The sequence below is a fragment of the Acomys russatus genome, chromosome 7, assembly GCF_903995435.1.
Source record: "Acomys russatus chromosome 7, mAcoRus1.1, whole genome shotgun sequence".
NCBI classification, from domain to species: Eukaryota; Metazoa; Chordata; class Mammalia; order Rodentia; family Muridae; genus Acomys; species Acomys russatus.
The window spans coordinates 21,232,487-21,250,105 of NC_067143.1; the positions used below are offsets into that span (position 1 = coordinate 21,232,487).

General features: G+C 48.1%; 1 protein-coding gene and 1 pseudogene across 2 annotated transcripts in view; one reads left to right on the top strand and one right to left on the bottom strand.

The window, feature by feature from the left end:
* Positions 1-17,619, top strand: part of Pcsk6 (proprotein convertase subtilisin/kexin type 6) — a 182,513-nt gene that overhangs the window by 118,968 nt on the left and 45,926 nt on the right. For both annotated transcript variants that reach the window (XM_051148691.1, XM_051148692.1), the window contains exon 13: positions 2,205-2,341. In XM_051148691.1, the coding sequence (XP_051004648.1) occupies positions 2,205-2,341 (137 nt within the window). The remainder of the gene's footprint in view (positions 1-2,204; positions 2,342-17,619) is intronic.
* On the bottom strand, positions 13,035-14,132 carry LOC127192337 (ras-related C3 botulinum toxin substrate 3-like; annotated as a pseudogene).

Here is a 17,619-nt window from a genome sequence, read left to right on the forward strand (position 1 = left end):
AGCCCACACGTGGGCAGTAAGCAGCAGGCAATGGGCCTGGCATCAGCTTTGTCCTCAGTGCATTCAAGCCAACCCTACGAGCAAGTCTAAAGGATGGGTTTCAGGAGTCCCTACCAGCTCCCACTTTCCTAGCAGAAGACCAGTATGGAGACATCCCCTCTCCTGAAGGTCACCCCGGCTGTGCTCAGCCACACTCAGCCTTGCTTAACCTAGGCATGAGGAGGGGGGACCACCATCAGGGCCTTATGCAGCTTGAAGGTGCCAGCCAGCAAGCTGACCCTTGAGGACATTTTGCTTCCATGTTTTAAAAATTGTGTCTAAAGATCTACATTTCTGGCATTCGTTGGAAACTTGGAAGCTCACCCTCCCTGGGCCCACTTTTCTAGCACAGCCTGGCGAGAGCCAAGTGGAGGGCAAGTTTGCCTCAGGGTACCAGTGCTGCCTTCTCAATGCTGGCCAGGCTTGAGCATCAGACATTCTGATGATCCCTTTGTGCCCTCCACAGAAGCAGAGATTGCTGAGAGGTGCCAGTGTAGGTATCCAAAGCCACGATGGTGCAGGGGTGGGGATGGGAGTGGGGACATTAATGGCTACTGGAAGGTGTAGGCAGGGGTGATGCAGTGAATACAGGGCTCGACCTTTGGAACCTGGAGAGGCAAGCTTATATCCCAGCCTCCACATACCCAATCCAGGCTCCTTCTGGGAGCCTGGGAGCCAGGCACTTGGCCTCTCTTTATTCCTCACCTGGATATGCCATTCCACTCATGCATAAACATTAAGCATATTATAAGAATCAAATATAATAATACAGATAAAAATGCTTAGCTACTGCTCCTGTCCTGCTGAAGTCAATCCAACCCTCTGAGGTGTAAGAACCTCCCAGCACCCAACATGCCCACTGCCGCCTCTGCTTTCCTTCCCCTCCGACCTGCCATTCATCCCTCTGTCTCAGCCCAGGGGCCTTAGTTCCCTGCAACCCAGAGCTGGCCCTGTGGCTTTGTTTGGAATGCCCCAGTTGCTAGGAGTGCCTGCAAGCACTTGAAAGCACTGCGTTGAGGCCACCTGGCAGTCACTCAAGTCTTGGGCATTTGGTGTTTCTCCAAGAGTCCGTATATGCTATCAAGATTGTGCCTTGGGGATCTGTTACCTTCTACCTTGCTTCACATCTTCCTGCACCCTGCAGGCATCTCAGCTTGCCAGCTTTTACATTGAAAGCTGGCATTCGTCAGGGCCTCGGCATCTACGAGACAGTTTGTCCTTGTTTTAGCCCCACTGTGTCAGGTTCGCTTGGCTTTGTATGAAAGTCAACCCTGACCTTGGCAGGTATTTTGCACTACTCCCCTACAAAGAATGTTCCCTTGAACAACACCAAGTTGTTTCCAGTGTTCAGGGAAGCCCCCAAGCCAGAATAGACTAGAACAGCCATATTTGAACTTCTGGTGGATGGCAGAAGAGTCCAGCACAAATTCTTACCCCCAAATAGAAATGCCTACTCTGAGAGGGCTGGAGATGTAGCTCCGCAGTAGAGTGCTTGCCTAGCATGCATAAGGTCATGGCTTCAGTCCCTCAACACCAAAATAAAAGGAAGAGGAGATTGGCATCAGCAGTTGCTTCTCTTTCTGTTTGAACAAAGTATGAAACATGGAGGAGGCTGAAGGTCCAGGGGCTCGTAGAGACAGCCGAGGGAAGACCTTTGTTTTAGAGTTTCTATTGCTGCCATGAAACACCATGTCCAAAAGGCAAGTTGAGGAGGAAAGGGTTTATTTGGCTTACATATTGCTGTTCATTAGTGAAGGAAGTCAAGACAGGGCCTAAACAGGGCAGGATGCTGGAGGCAAGAGCTGATGCAGAGGCCATGGAGGGGTGCTGCTTACTGCTTTGCTCAGCCTGTTTCCTTATAGAACCCAGGACCACCAGCCTAGGGATGGTGCTACCCACAATGGGCTGGCTCTCCCCCATTGATCACTAATTGAGAAAGTCTTGTGAGGTGATGGAGATGGGCCTCAGCTGTAAGACATTGGACGACAGAGCCGTCAAGATGGTCCTGTGAATAAGAGCACTTGCCTACAAGCCCACCTGACCTCCATTCCCTGGGACCCACATGGTAGAGGTGGGAGGGCCAGAGTTCTCTTTGAGCTGCCTGCCCCTAAACCTGGCTCCCCAGACATGGCCTTCGCTTTCTAACACAGTGTTTCCTATTGCAGATTGCTGGATTTTTCCAATGAGGGGTTCACAAACTGGGAATTCATGACCGTCCACTGCTGGGGAGAAAAGGCTGAAGGAGAATGGACTTTGGAAGTCCAGGATATACCATCGCAGGTCCGCAACCCTGAGAAACAAGGTCAGTGGGGCATTTCAAGGCCTCTTTTATGTGTCAACAGCAGTGTTGCTGGTAAATCTTTGTGTTACAGGAATAAAATTCACCATCATAATCATTTTCAAGTTCAGTAACTTTTATACATGCATGATGTTGTACAACCATCCCATCTAACTGGAGAACACCTCACGCCCTCAGAGGCCAATGCTGAACCGTACAGCAGTCGCTCCCATCCCCTCCTCTGTTTTACCCTCTGCCTACCCACAGTTTACTTCTAGTCTCTGAATTTTTCTATTCTAGACATTTTCCCTATAAATAGAGGCATACTATGTGGCATTTTTCACTCAGCATTATTTTCAAGGTCAGACTATGGCATAGCATATACCTCAGACTTCACTGTTTTCTTGGCCAAGTAATATTCCCCTGGACGAGCATACCATTCATTGTCGGGCAGTCATTGGCTGATTGGAAACACCAATTATTTTCACCGTCTCGCCATTCTGAATTGGGCTTGTGAGAACATTCATGTGCATGAACACGGGTTTTCGTTTCTCCCAGTTTTATACTCAGGACTGAAATTGCTGGGTCTGCCTCTTTGCTCCCGTCTTGTATTTGCCGGCATCAGGGAGGTGGGGATCCTCCACGCCCTCCCTAGACTTGTTAGCTACTTTCCCTAGTGCTGACAGCCTTCCTGTGGGTGTGCAGCAGCACCTGTGGCTCTGATGTGCAGTTCCCTGATGACTGAGGAAGTTAGATAGCGCCTCATGTTCTTGGTGTTTGTTTGTGTGTATACTCTTTGGGGAGATGTTTGTTCAAGTGCTTTGCCTGTTTTTAAAATCATGTTCCTTGCTGGGCTGTAAGAATTTTTATCAACATATGTGATTTGAAAACATTCCTCTCATCTGGTGGGGTGTGTTCACTTGAGTGATGGGATCCGTGGGTACACAGAACTTTGTGATGTTTGTGATGGGGCCTAGTTATCTGGTTTCTCTTGTTTCCCCCCCCCCCTCTTTGGTACTTTTTTTCTTTTTAAGGCTAACTATTCTAGTTTGCTTTCTGTTGCTGTGGTAAGCAGCATCCATGATCAAAAGCAGCTTGGAGAAGGAAAGTGTTTACTTGGCTTACAGAGTCCATTGACCAGGGAAGCTAATGCAGGTACCTCAAGGCAGGAACCTAGAGGCGGAAGCTAAAACAGGAGCCATGGAGAAGTTCTGATTGCTGGCTTGCTCCTGCTGGCTTCCCTCGCTGGGCCCACCCATATCAATTAACAACAATCAATAAACTTCTCCACTCGATGCCCACAGGCCAGTCTGATGGGAGGCCATTACTCGGTTGAGGCTCCCTCTTCCTGGGTAACTCTCCTTGTGTCCGGTTGAAACCAGCACTCTAGCATAGTGTATGGTGGTTTGGATGTAATTGGCCCCCAAAGGCCCACAGGGAGTGACACTGTCAGGAGGTGTGGCCTTATTGAGTAGGTGTGGCCTTGCTAGACAAGTGTGTCACTGTGGAAGTAGGTGTTGAGGTCTCATGTTCTCAAGCTTTGCCCAGTGTGGTCTGCACAGTCCCCTTCGGCTGCCTGTGGATCAAGATAGATGTAGAACTCTCAGGTCCCTCTGCAGCACCATGTCTGTCTGTGTGCTGCCATGCTTCCTGCTGCGACAATAATAGAGTGAACCTCTGAGGCCTGTAAGTCAGCCTCAGTTAAATATTTTCTTTTATAAGTGTTGTTGTAGTCACGGTTTCCCTTCATAGTAACAAAACTCTATGACACAGTGTCACAGAAACTTATTCCTATGTTCTCTTTAAGGATTTTGTAGCTTTGGTTCTTAAGTATTGGATCCATGTTAGCTAACTGTCATGGTTTGAATGAGAATGTCCCCTATGAGCGCATACGCTTGAAGACTTGGGACCTGGTCGGTGGAACTGTTTGAGAAGGGTTAGGAGGTGTGGCCTTGTTAGAGGAGGTGTGTCTCTGGGAGTGGGCTTTGAGGTTCCAAAAGGCCACACCATTCCCAGTGAGCTTTCACTCTGCCTCATGTTTGTGCATCAAGATGTGAGCTCTCAGCCGCTGTTCCAGTGCCATGCCTGCCTGACTTGCCTTCCTCCATGGTCCCCACCACGATGGTCTAACTTTATGAAACTATAAGCCCCCAAATCAAACACTTTCTTTTATAAGCTTCCTTGGTCATGGTGTCTTAGAACAGCAATAAGATATAACTAAGAGACTAATGTATATGTCTTGAGGAGAGGAGCCGAATTCATCCTTTTGAAAGAGGCTATTCATTCGCTAAGTACCATTTATTGGAGGGTGTCTCCTTTCTTCCTCATATGAACCCGGCACTGTTGTCAGAATCCATGGGTGACGGGCACGCGGATTTATTTCTGGACTGTCAATCCTGTTGCATTGCACTGCTTTATATAAATTCAAAGTCTTCCAACTTTGTTATTTTTCAAAATTGTCTTGGCTATTTTGAATCCCTTGTAAATTTATATGGCTTTTAGAATGACCCTGTACGTTTCTTTCTTTTTTTTTTTTTTAACTTTTATGATGGTTAATCGTTTGGGGGCATGTGGCCATCTTAACAGTAACTCTCCTGACCCCTCAACATGGATATTTTCCCTTATATTCATTTTATGTCACTGGTCAGCAAGGTTTTGCTTTTAGTTTTCAGTATGCAGGCTTTGTACTTACTGCTTTGCCTACATTTATTGCTAAGTATTTTGGTTTTTTTTGGGTGCTATTCTAAATGAAATGGTTTTTCTTTTTAATTTAAATGTTTATTTTATGTGTGTCGGTGGTTTTTTGTTTTTTTGTTTTTTTCTGTGCCCCCACACTTGCGTGCTTGGTGCGTGTGAAGGCCAGAAGAAGGCATCAGATTCCCTGGCACTGGAGTTACAGGTGGTTGTGAGCCACCATGTGGATGAAAGGAATTAAATCCAGGTCTCTGGAAAAGCTGCCAGTGATCTGAACCATTGAACTTTTTCTCTTTAGACCTAATTTTTCTTTTTTTAATTAAGATTTTTAATCTATGCATGTGCCCATATGTGTGTATGTCTATGTGAGTGTTTGCCATGTGTATTGAGGTACCCAGGGAGGCCAGAAGAGGGTGTCCTATCCTCTGGTGTTGGAGTTGCAGGCTCTTGTAAGCACCTGTGCTGGGAGCTGAGCTCTGGTTCTTTCTGGAAAGCAGCAAGTGTTTTTAAATACCGAGCCCTCTTCCCAGCCCCTAGAATTCTTTTTTTTTTTTTTTTTTCTTAATTTTTGTTCTAGGTGGTTTGTAACTCTGATAACTTTTAATACCTTTCAGTGACTTTTCTGTTGCTTTCTGTGATATTTAACAAATACTTATAGCATAACTAAATGGGCCAGTCATTAATCCAGATGATGCGGAAAGCTGGGATAATCATCACAGCTTGTAGCCACCTGCAGAAGCCAGGAGACTTACCCCATAGTTCTCTGGATTCAGAGTTCAATGCACAGACTGGGCTAGGGTCTTAGTGTTGTGCGGGGCATTTTCCACAAGGCTGCTTCCACTGTTCTGTTGTGAAGGAAACAGGGCTGTCCCTTTTATGGGAAGATACATGCTTTCCCTCAGTCAGTCTGTGACTGTGTAATATCCTCCTGCTTCAGTTCATTTCCAAATCTTACAAAGTAGTGCTTCTACGATATTGTGTTGCTGTTTTATGAGGGTGGGGGCAGTGGTCTGTTTTATCTAAAAAGGTTTACTTTAAATGAACAAGTCATCTATAAGAATTCTCTCAGGTTCACTTTCTGACTTTAAAGTATCTATTATAAGAAGATATTGATAGATTCTAAAAATATGAAAGCATAAAATTTTAATGGCTTTTCCTATTTTCATAGCAGGGGCCCTTAAATTGTTTCTTTTATAACCCCCAAAGCGTATGGGCCTAGCAGTCAAATTTGAAGTTGCTTTTCCGTGCCAGCCACCTGATCAAGGACACACACCTCTGGGTGCCCGGCCTGCTTCCCTTGGGGGCCGGTGCTGTGTGCAGGACCACATGGAGGCTGATGCGTACCTCTTCACCTCTCTGAGCCACAGTCATTGCTCTGTGCCATGAGCAGAGCGCAGTGAGCCCTGCCCTGCTTCCGGCAGATAAGACGGCCCATGCTGACCCCAAATGAGTCTAAGCCTCTTTAACAGGGTGCCCACCACCATCTCAACTAAGTGTCCATTGCTGTGATTAAAAAAAAAAAAACAAAAAACAAAAAACAAAAAACACCATGATCCAAAGCACGAGAAGGAAAGGATTTATTCCATCTTATGCTTTCAGATCACATGTCATCACTGAGGGAAGCCAGGCCAGGAGCTAAAGGCAGGAACTGAAGCAGAGCCCATGGGGGGAGGGGTGCTGCTCACTGGCTTGCTTCCCATGGCTTGTTCAGCGGCTTTCTTATAGGACCCAGGACCACCTCCCCGGGGATGGCACCACCCACAGTGAGCCAGTCCCTCCCACATCAATCAATTCATCAAGAAAATACACTGAAGACTTACTTACAGGCCATTCTGAAGGAGCCATTTTCTTAACTGAGCTTCCTCTTCCCAGATATGTCTAGATTTGTGTCAAGTCGACCTAAAAAATAGCATGGCCACCCTCAGCCATGTGGTCACTCTCTGCAGCGGTTACGTGGCACAGTGGGTAAATCTATGGATCTTGGGACCCAAACTCGTGCTGATGCCTACGTCCCTGGGCGGGCAAAGCACTGGCCTTCCCGGGCTTCCGTGACTGGGGAGATGGCTCAGTGAGTAGAGTGCCTGCTATGCAATCATGAGGAGCCCTAGCACCCACATCAAAGCCAAGCCCTGGGACACATATCTGTGGTCCCAGTGATGTGGGTACTGTGACAGGAAGATGCTGAGATCAGGGCGGGGCTCATCTCCTGGAAGCGCTCACCCTGCCTGGCTGCAGTGAAACCTCACCTCAGAGGCAACTCCTCTGAGCCTCCCTTGATGCTCCCACACTCCTTTACATTCCCCAGCATGCTACCAGGTTCCCTGATGATCAGTTCCGCCCTAATCCAGTGCCAACTTGGTACCAGATGATGGTTCACGAGCCTGCCTCTCCCCAGCCCTCCTGATCCCGAGCTCTGCAGTAGCCCCCTAAGCTCAGCCCTCGGAGTCTACCAGGCCCTGTGCTCCAAGCATCTCAGATGGAAGTCCCAAGCATCTGTTCCTCGGATTCCCCATGGCACAAGCAACTTCTCTATCAACACACTTATTCTGCCTAAACCCAAGAGTTAACCTTTGGCTTTTTTCTATCCTCCTCCGTTATCTGCTTCTACAACAGTGGTTCTCACCCTGTGGGCCGTGACCCCTTGAGGGGGGAGTGACCAAACTACCCTTTAACAGGAGTCACCTAAGACCATCGGACAACACAGATATTTACATTATGACTCATAACAGTAGCAAAATCACAGTTATATGAAGTAGCAATAAAAATAATTTTGTGGTTGGTGGTGTCACCACAACATAAGGAACTCTATTAAAAGGGTCACAGCATTAGGAAGGATGAGACCCACTGTTCTGTAAGCATCAGTCTACACCTCCCCCGACCCCCGCCCCAGCTCCTGCATACTCGCCTCCCCTGGACTTTCTGCCCCACATGTATGTAGTAGTAGTAGTGATACAGCCACATACACAGGAGGTCAGCAAAGCAATCCGGTGAGGAAAGGTGAGGGATTTGCTGGTCTGATGTGGTAAAGTGGAGCAGCGGTTCTAGTTTTCGTCCTGCGCAGAAGAAAGGTGGAGCTGTCAGTTCCTAATGCTGGACCATCGTGGCTGAGCAGAGGCTTCAGAGCTCAAGCGCTCCTCCGGGTCGGTCAAGTTGAAGGCACTCGTGGGTCCAGGCAGACCCAGAGTCCAGGCAGAGGCTGGAGGCTACGCGTTGTCACCTGTGAAGTATGTCAGCTCCCTACGGTTTGTGGGTGGTGGAGGACCGACTGTTTGCACAACCGCCATTCACAAATTTTGGGACTGTCTGTCCTGATGTGTGGTGTGGGCCCCAGTGTTTCACAGTCACATGCCTTGCACACCCGTGTTGCTGCCCAGCCAGGCACTGTCCATCAACTATGGGACTCCTGCTTGCAGGACCAGCCATCTCTTGCCTCCCTGTCAATGCTGTGTGCAGTCTGACCCCTGCTGCACCCCAGTCCCTCGTGCTGGTTCATGATAGGTATAAACCATAGATGCTGGTGAATTAACCAGCGTACTGTCAAAATACTCCATAACCACCACATGGCCAGATGCCCTGCAAGCTGCAGAGAACAGTCCCGAAACTGACCCCCAAGTTATGTCTTGAAGTGAGTTGGTCTCGGCGCGTAAGCATGCTTAGCATTTAGGCCTTCGTATGTCAATTGCATGGGAGCAGAGTAGAAGGTCATGAATGCTTCTAGCGCCAACCTTCTGTGATTTACTGGAACTTGGCAGGTAGGAACACATCCATTCTCACAGGGAGCGTGAATGCTCCTGTAGCGGCTTCCGGGTCGAGCTCGCTCCGTACAGGTTTTCCCAGCTACTCAATATGGTCAACGCCAGAGAAGACAAGTGCTGACAGGTATTTCCCTCTGAGTAGGACATCCCCTTCCTTCAAGTCACATAGTCAGTCCTGTCACCAGCCAGCCCTCCACACAGCTATACTCTGCCTCTAGTCTCTCCTCATCCCTCCACAGAAGGAGCCCATTGGTTGCAGTGGCAGCCAAGCCTTCCAGAAATCCTCTTGCCTTATTCACCTGCTCAAAGATGAGCCTCCAAACTGAGTGCCTTCCAAGACCTATGGCGTGTCAAGTGACAAATAGAGGCCAAAATCAAGACTCCAGTAAAAAGCGAGCCTCTCCTTAGCTGGCACGGCTGCCAGACACATCTGATGTCCATCTAGGATAAGTCCCCTTCAGCTGCCAAATCAGGACGTTCGGTGTGTGTGTTGTCTCTTATTTAGTCCTTGCCCTGTGACTGACTGAGGCAGTTGCCTTACTTGACAGCTGCCACACAGATGTTCAGGGACCCTGACACGCCACCCCAGCCTCTGAGGATCAGGCTAATCGGGAAGGTTTTGAGCAATGCCATATGTAAGGCCTCAAGGGCCACCCCAGAGCCAGAGGGAGGGCCGTGGAATTTAGCAGAACAAGCAGTGACTTCTGGCTGAGGGAACTGGAAAGGGCTCACTTTAAGGCTTGCCAAGGATGGATGCTCTTATACTCCCAGCACTGCGCTCAGTAGCCTACGACTGTGGGTGCATCACCTTCATTTCATAGGGACAGAGAGGGAGCTGCCTTCTCACACCTGCTGGGCCTGCCGTGTAAGGCAGGACCCACGCTGGAAAATTCAGATCGCCCAGGGGTCTGCTATGACCTCAGTTGGAGAAGGTGGCACTAGGATTTTAGGATGTAGAGCCCAAGAGAGTCAAAGCCCTTTAGCACTGTTAGGGTGTGCCGCCCAGGCGGTGGTATTTGTGTGGAGTGTGACTTGGTCCCCAATGGAAAGTTGGCTAGTGGCTTGTGGGTTGAGGGCTCCCCTGGTTGCTGGCTTCAGGGCATAATTCAGCAAACCCAGGCAGCAAGCACTCGGTTCTCTTACAAGAATCCCAGAGCCTATTTTGAGGGCAAGGTGCCTCCTGTCTGTGTTGTTTGCTCTAGTCTCTGAGTCTCTGTGACTTAATGAAGAAGGAAGGAAAGAATAGAGGGAGGGAGAGAGAGCTCAGTTTTAATGATATGCTGGTAAAAAGTGCTTGGAAAAAAAACTCTCAGGTAAGAACTGGGGTTTACTAAGTAATTAAGGCATCTGGATCACACTTGCTGGAGTACTCGCCTCCTGTCAGATTGAACTTGCTTGGGTTATGCAATTTGCTTTAAAACTACATTCTAAACCTGGGCAGAGATGAGTCATCCTTTTCCGCTTCCGACAAGGGAGGGAGTTGCCTCTCCCAGGAAGGCTGTCCTGCAGGAGGCAGTCTCAGGATAGAAGGCAGTGACAGCCGCATTCCTGCGCGCACATGCAGCCAAAGTTCTTTCTTCATTCAGCATGCCTTTACTGGACTCTCGGACCACGCCCCTCGGGTGGCTCCTATACCTGGAAACCTTACTTCAGTACCGAGCCTTTGAGGCCAGAGACCTGGAGCTGCAATAATGCAGCCACAGCAGGGTGAGCAGCTCCTCCTCCCACACAAACGTCTCTCAGAGAATCTGCGTTCCGTTCATCTGTTTCTATGCTGAATGGTCACAAGTGAGGGTTGGGTACCAAGTGGGGGGGGGGGGGGTGCAGGGGGGGTGCGGAGGGGTTTAGTTCTCCAAGAAGCACACGCTTCATGTTCTTCAGAAAACCTGTGACTGGGTCCTCCCGCCTACAGTTTGACTAGCTCTCCAGCCTTGACACTGCGCTGTCGCCCTTCCCCTGGCCTTCTTGCTTCAGAGCCCCAAGTGGAGGTCTCTTCTAGGTCAAAAGGTAAAGCTTTGCATCCCCTTAAAATCAGGCCAGACTGCATGCCCAGGCCCGTTCAGCGCCCTATGGCTAAGGAAGGGCCCTGGGCCTCCATGTAACCTGGTACTCCTGAGCTCCTGGCGAGGGTGAAGTGGGAGTCTTCCTACTCAGAGACTAGGCTCGTGGCTGGCAGACCCAGGGGGGTCTTGGCTTGCTGGTCTCTCATGTCTTCAGCATACACACACACACACACACACACACACACACACACACACACACACACTCCTTGACGACAAGCCTACTGCATCCCAGGAGTAGGGGTTCCAGTGCAGGAGCATGAACCCTCATTCTTTGTTTCCACGTTCTCTCCAGCGTAAAGGCTCCAACTCAGTGCCTGGCAGGGGTGTGGTTCTGTCTGTGCAAAACTCACTGTACTGACATCTTCAGCCCTTGTTTGCAAGCAACCAGAGTTTGAACACCTCCTAGTATTTCCCTTGGCCTGGGAGCTGGGAGCGTCAGCAGGCTGGAGGGCAGGTGACGAAGCACACCTTTCAGTGCCTCTCTGTAATCAGACCACGCATCGCAATCCAAGACTCTCTTAGCCTAATAATTGGCCTCCGCACAGTAGTAAGTAGACAGAGAAAATTGTCGCAGTTTTGTTTTTTTTTTTTAATTTTGTCATTCTCTTGAATGGTGGCAATTCACTCCTGTTAAGATTTCTCTTTTCTATCTTCTTTCCTGTTTCTAATAGACCTTCTACATGTGCATGCAATTGCACACACTGTGTGTGTGTGTGTGTGTGTGTACCTGTGCGTGCATAGGGGGGAGGGTGCACATGTGCATATGTATGTGTGTATTTTTCATTGGGCACTGGCACATTTGACCTCATTGCTAAAATTAATGTGGAATCAGAGGGTCTTAAGTAGTCATAGATACACAGGCCTATAATCCCAGCTACTGAGGTATCTGAGGCAGGAGGATCACAAGTTGAAGCCTGCCCCCGCCCACACACACACACACACACACACACACACACACACACACATCAGTTGCTGTGGCCATGGTATGGGGGTGTGGGTGCCCTTTATACATTTTCTCCCACTTTGTGTTTATTCAAGAATTCCCATGGTGAAATCAATCACTCATCTTGCTGTACAGAGATTTTAAAGTTTACCCAGCCCCATTGGCCTGTTGGTGGCTTTCTGAACCACTTGGGTCCTTTGCAAAAAAGCCTTTGCTTCTGCTTCATCGTGACAAGGTTCCCCTGTTTCCTCCCAACAGCTGTGGAGGTTCTGGCTTTTTACAAAAGCCTTCCCTCCACCATGAGCTTATTTTTAAACAGGGTAAGAGATAGGGATCTAGTTTCATTCCTCTCCGTGTGATGTCCAGTTGTCTGCAACACTGTGAAGAGGTGTGAAGTCTTTCTCCCGCGTTAGGAAGCTGTAACTACATAGGCTTGTTATGGGTCCCCAGTTCTAGCCCATGGATGAGCACACGCCTTCTTTATGCCATCATGCTGGCTTTGTTATCAGAGTTCTGTAGGATAACTTGAAATTGGGTGTGGCGGTGCAGTGATGCCTCGGTTCTTTTTGTTCAGGATTGCTTTGGTGTCTGAGTTTTAGAATTATTTCTTCTATTTATGTAAAGAACAACATTAAAATTTTTGATGAGCACTGCCCTGAGTCTATAACTTGCTTTTGATAATAGAGTCATTTTCACAGTATTCTGTCAATTCATGAGTATGGAGGAGGGGTGTCTGTCTTCTAATATAGTCTTCAATAGTCTTCACTCTTAATGACCTCAGGTTCCTCCCCCCGCCCCCTGTGTGTGTGTGTGTGTGTGTGTGTGTGTGTGTGTGTTGTAACAAAAATAATTAAAGAAGAGGTCAATAATTTGAGTGGGAGGGAAGGGCACGTGTGAGGAGTTGGAAGGGGAAATGACGTAAATATTAATGGCCATGTATGAAAAGCTCCAGAAATTGTAAACTCTATTTTTATTTTTATTTTATATTTTGTAGAAGTCTTTCACTTTCCTTGATTGGGTCTATTCCAATGCATTTTTAGGCTATTCTGAATGGTGTTTTATGGTTCCTTTTTCAACATGTTCATTGTTGAAATATAGGAAGACTACTTTTATATGTATTGGCTTTATCCTGCTCCATTGATGACAGTGGCCATCAGTTTTCAGAGTGTTCAGGTGGAATCTGCAGGGTCCCACCGCAGACTCAGGGACACCAGACAGCTCAGCACCAGGGCACACTTGAGCCAGGCTGGCCACACAGGCTTCTAGAAAACAATGCACCTCTTGCCTGGCTTCTTCACTGGAGGCAAGCAGAGTAAGGCCCAGACGGCTTCATCAAACCTCCCTGGGTCAGGGCTGAACACTCCAGGCACTTGACAGAACCGATCTCTCCAGCCGTAGCCAGGCCTTGTAGGTAGGTGATGGGTACTAGCTTCTTGTCCTGCAGCCATTCAGTGCAATCTTTTATCATCGTGGAGGTCCAGCTTGGTGCCCACCAGAAGAATGGGCGTGTGTGGGCAGTGACGCTGCACCTCTGGGTACCACTTGGCACGGACATTCTCGAAGGAGGCCGGGTTCACCAGGGAGACACAGATCAGAAAGGCATCCTTCAGAAGAAGCAACAGCCAGACAGTTTGAGGATAGGAGAGCGGCCAAGGCCTATCATGGTCTTCCAGGCCAGCAGTGACCCACAGCCCCAGGGTGACCGGCTTTCCCATCTACCATCACATTGGGCGAAAACCGTGGAGATATACTCTCCCGGGAAGGTGTTGGCCGTGTAGCTGATCAGCAGACACGTCTTCCGCACAGACCACCACAGACTTGATGCCCTTGCATGGGTGTGGGGCCGTGTGCAGCCTCCAGCTGAGCTGCAGAGAAATGGCCTGGTGAAGCAGCGGCCTCAGACCCAAACACCGAGCAAGTGGCCGGAGACCTCCCTCAAATGAAATTAAAAAAAAAAAAGAAAAAGAAAGAAAGAAAGAAAAGAAAAAGCTTGAAATCAGTTTACAAAGAAAAATACAAACAACTAACAAATGAAAGGCATTCAGCATTTTATTGATCACTGAAAAATATAAATTACAGCGCAAGAGGTAGATATGATGGCAGGACCACAGACACAGTTCCAGGAATTGGAGTAGTCACAGCTTTCTTGTTATCATGCTGTGAGCACCTGGAAGAAGTGAACTTTTCCAATGCAACTTAAACTGGTTGCTTGAGGAGAAAAAAAAGTTACCATGGAAACCAAGGTCCTTTTTCTCCATTTTTCCCCACACACCAACTACAGAAGTAAGTTTTACTTCAAACTTTAAGTTCTAGCCTGTTTGCCTTCCAGCCCAGGGGTACCTTGTAGATACCAGCCCCATCACTATGAGAGAGGCTAAACAGCCTGTGTTTCTGGAAAAGTTGAGAGTTTAGAGATAGAATCCAGGTTGCCACACTGAAGGCAAACTGAATTCTATGGAAAACCCAGCAGGTATACACCTATTCTTTTTTTTTTTCTCTCACCCCCCCCCCTCCTCTCCTGGAGCAACATTTTTTGTTTCTGTGTTTGCTTTGTTTTCTAATTGAAGCAAGTGGAAATGTGTTAACCAACAGCTTTGCTTCAGAACTGCTGTGAGGTGAGCAGGCAGGCAGGCAGGCAGCTGGGCCCCAGATCCTGGTGGCTTCCTGTGCACTTGGCTGCATTCCCCAGGCTCAGAACACACTAGAACAGTTCCCACACATCTTGGCTTTCCTTGGAGCTCAGCCTGGCACACCTGACTCTACCTGCACGCTTCCTAGGAAAGGGATCCCATCTTTGGTTCCCTCCTTCCCACAGATGTGAGAGTTAAGGCTGGGGCAGGATCAAAGAGGCCCAGAAAGAATGGGAAAATGTTCAGAGTTCTACAACGAAGCTCAGCTAAGCTACGAAGATGGCTGACCCACTGTCCACCCAGCCTTCTGAGAGAAGCGCAAGTGTAGGGACAAGTGGCCCCACTGCTCACTACCAGCTCTGGGCTAGCGTCAGAGCGGTCTGTCCTTCTACATTGTGTTTATGTGCACCCTCAGCAGAGCATGGGCAGGCCTAGTCTGAACTCCAGCAAGCCCCTTGCTGGCCAAGTCATGGACCCTCTGTCTGTTCCAGCTTCTGCATATATATGGGAGAAATAATTGTATGTGGTTTTCTGGGGCCAACAGGGCCTTTTGAATGCGAGCCTTATGTGAACTTCTCTGTGAGGAGTTTGAAAAGCTTCAGGAAGATAATCTGTCTCTGTCTATAGTGCCTGTGATGGTCCACAAGTATTTCTGTCTTGAAAGTCTTAAGATTGGGGCTGGAGAGATGGCTCAACATTGAAACGTCACACCTTTCCCAGCACCTGCGTTGGGCGGCTCACAATTGCTTCCAAGTCCAGGCCCCTCTGATGCCTGTGGCCTCTGCGGACAGCTCCCCTAACATACTCATCATACGTGTAATTAAAAATAATAAAAATAAATCCTAGCCGGGCGTGGTGGTGCTTGCCTTTAATCCCAGCACTTGGGAGGCAGAGGCACGAGGAATTCAGTGAGTTTGAGGCCAGCCTGATCTACATCATGCGTTGCAGCACAGCCAGGACTATGTAGAGAGACCCTGTCTCAAAAAAAAAAAAAAAAATCAAACCTAATAATAAATAAATAAAAGTTATATTCTGGTGAGGTGTCCCATGCCTGTAATCCCAGCACTTGGGGAGGCAGAGGCAGGAAGATTGCTGTGAGTTTGAGGCCAGCCAAGGCTATACAGAGAAACCTGCCTCAACAAAACAAAACAAAACAAAAAGTTGTAAACTGGAGAAATGGAGAGACAGCTCAGCTAGCGAAGGCAGTTGCCACACAGGCCTGGCAACCTGAAGTAAACGAGAGAGCTGGCTCCACAAGGTTCTCTCTCTGACCTCCACAAGTGCACTTCATCTACACGTGTACATACATACAGTTTTAGAACAACTTTTCAAAGTTTTATTTCGTCAGATAGTTTTGGCACAGTACCAAGGATGTTAGTTTTAGCACAGTACCGAGGATTGAGTCCAGGGTCCTATGAAATAATTTTTTTGTGCACATCTATGTACACTTGGGCACGGGGGAGGTAACATGTACACTTTTGTTCATGTGTGTGTAAAGGCCAGCAGTCAATGTCAGGTGTGTTCCTTCATGACTTTCCACCTTATTTTTTGTGGCAAAGTCTCCCTATACGTGGCGTTTACCAATTTGGCTTGACTGGCTGGCCACCAAGCCCCAGTGATCGGCCTGCCTATGGCTCCCCAGTGCTGGGATTATAGATGCACACTGTTGCACCTGGTGCGTGCGTGCGTGTGTGTGTGTGTGTGTGTGTGTGTGTATGTGTGTGTGTGTGTCCGTGTCCTCCTGCTTACGCAGCAATCTCTTCATTCACTGAGCCGTCTCCCCAGCCCACGAGACACTACTGGGGCATGGCGTTATGGAGCTTACACCACTGTTCTACCAGACTCAGCAGTTAGTCTCAAAGAGGCGCTCTGCTTATGGACTGAAAAGCTGAAGGAAGCCTCGTTACGTGGGACTCCTGCAGACAGGATAGCTCAGGACTTATGTAAAAGGAACTTTTATTTGAATTTTGTTTCTTTTTTATTTGATGGATGATGCCAAAGACTGAACTTGAGGCCCTGTGCATGTTTGTCTGTCAGAGCCACACCTCAGTCTCCTTCAGTTATATTGTAACTAAGCACATCTTTTATCCATCTAATCTTTTTTTTATTTAATTAATTTATTCAGATTACAACTCAGTTGTTATTCCATCATTTGTATCCTCCTGTTCCTCCCTCCCTCCTGTAAAAGGAACTTTTATTTGCTTGTTGTAATTGTTGTATGGGAGGCTAACTGTCTCCTTCTGCTAACCTAGGGCTAGTCCTGAAAGCATCTAGCCTCCGTACAATCTAACCTAGGCCTAGAAAGTTTTCAGCCTCTGAGACTTACTATTTAGTAAGCTCAGCCTTTCTTGTTCTTTTTGAGCTCTCGACTGGTTAAACTCAGCTATTCTGGATCAAACTCCTCTCCCAGCTGACTTATTCAATCTGGCTTCTCTCTCAGCCCAGAATGGCTCTGCTTGGCCTCAAATTAACTTCAGCAATATTTTTAATCTTCTGGTTTTTTTTCTCATTTCCTGGCTCATTCTGTCTTCACCTGAGTTCTCTGCAACCTATTTCTTATTCCTGTCCAGGTAAAACTGCCTCCTCTCTCTCTCTGTAAAACTTCCTCCTAAGTAGCTTCCCTTTCCTCTCCTTGTGAGAGCTGGGCGTATCTAATTCTGTCAGATCTCTGATTCATTGTCCTTTCTGCTCAATTAGACATCACTTTCAAACATGGGTGCTTCCTTCTACAAACCAACTTAACCTTCGTTTGGGATTAAAGGTGTGTACTACCACGCCTGGACCTAAGTTTTTCTTTACCTGATATTTGTTCTATACCAGGCTGGCCTTGAACTCAGATCTGTTTGCCTCTGTCTCCTGGATTAAAGGTGTTCCAGGCCACGTTCCAGATTAACATTCCTTTACAGACTTACACCTCAAAGTGCAAATATTGACAACATTAGCTCCATTCTTGGCTTCTAATTCACCTGCCCGGAACTGCCCAGGCCTGCTGCTGCCCCCAGGCCCCTCCTACAGCTTGCTTCCTTTCTCTGAGGCTCTCCTGAGGTAGAGACTGGGCTGTCACCTGACTGCCATTGACCTCCTTATCAGTCTGATGAGCTCCAGAGGGTCAGATCAAAACCAGCAGGACCCGTGGCTCCGGCTTTGCCTTCCCCTCCCAGGAAAGACTTGGCATTGGCCTCCCTAACCAACACGCAGCTCCCTGGAGAGACAGTTG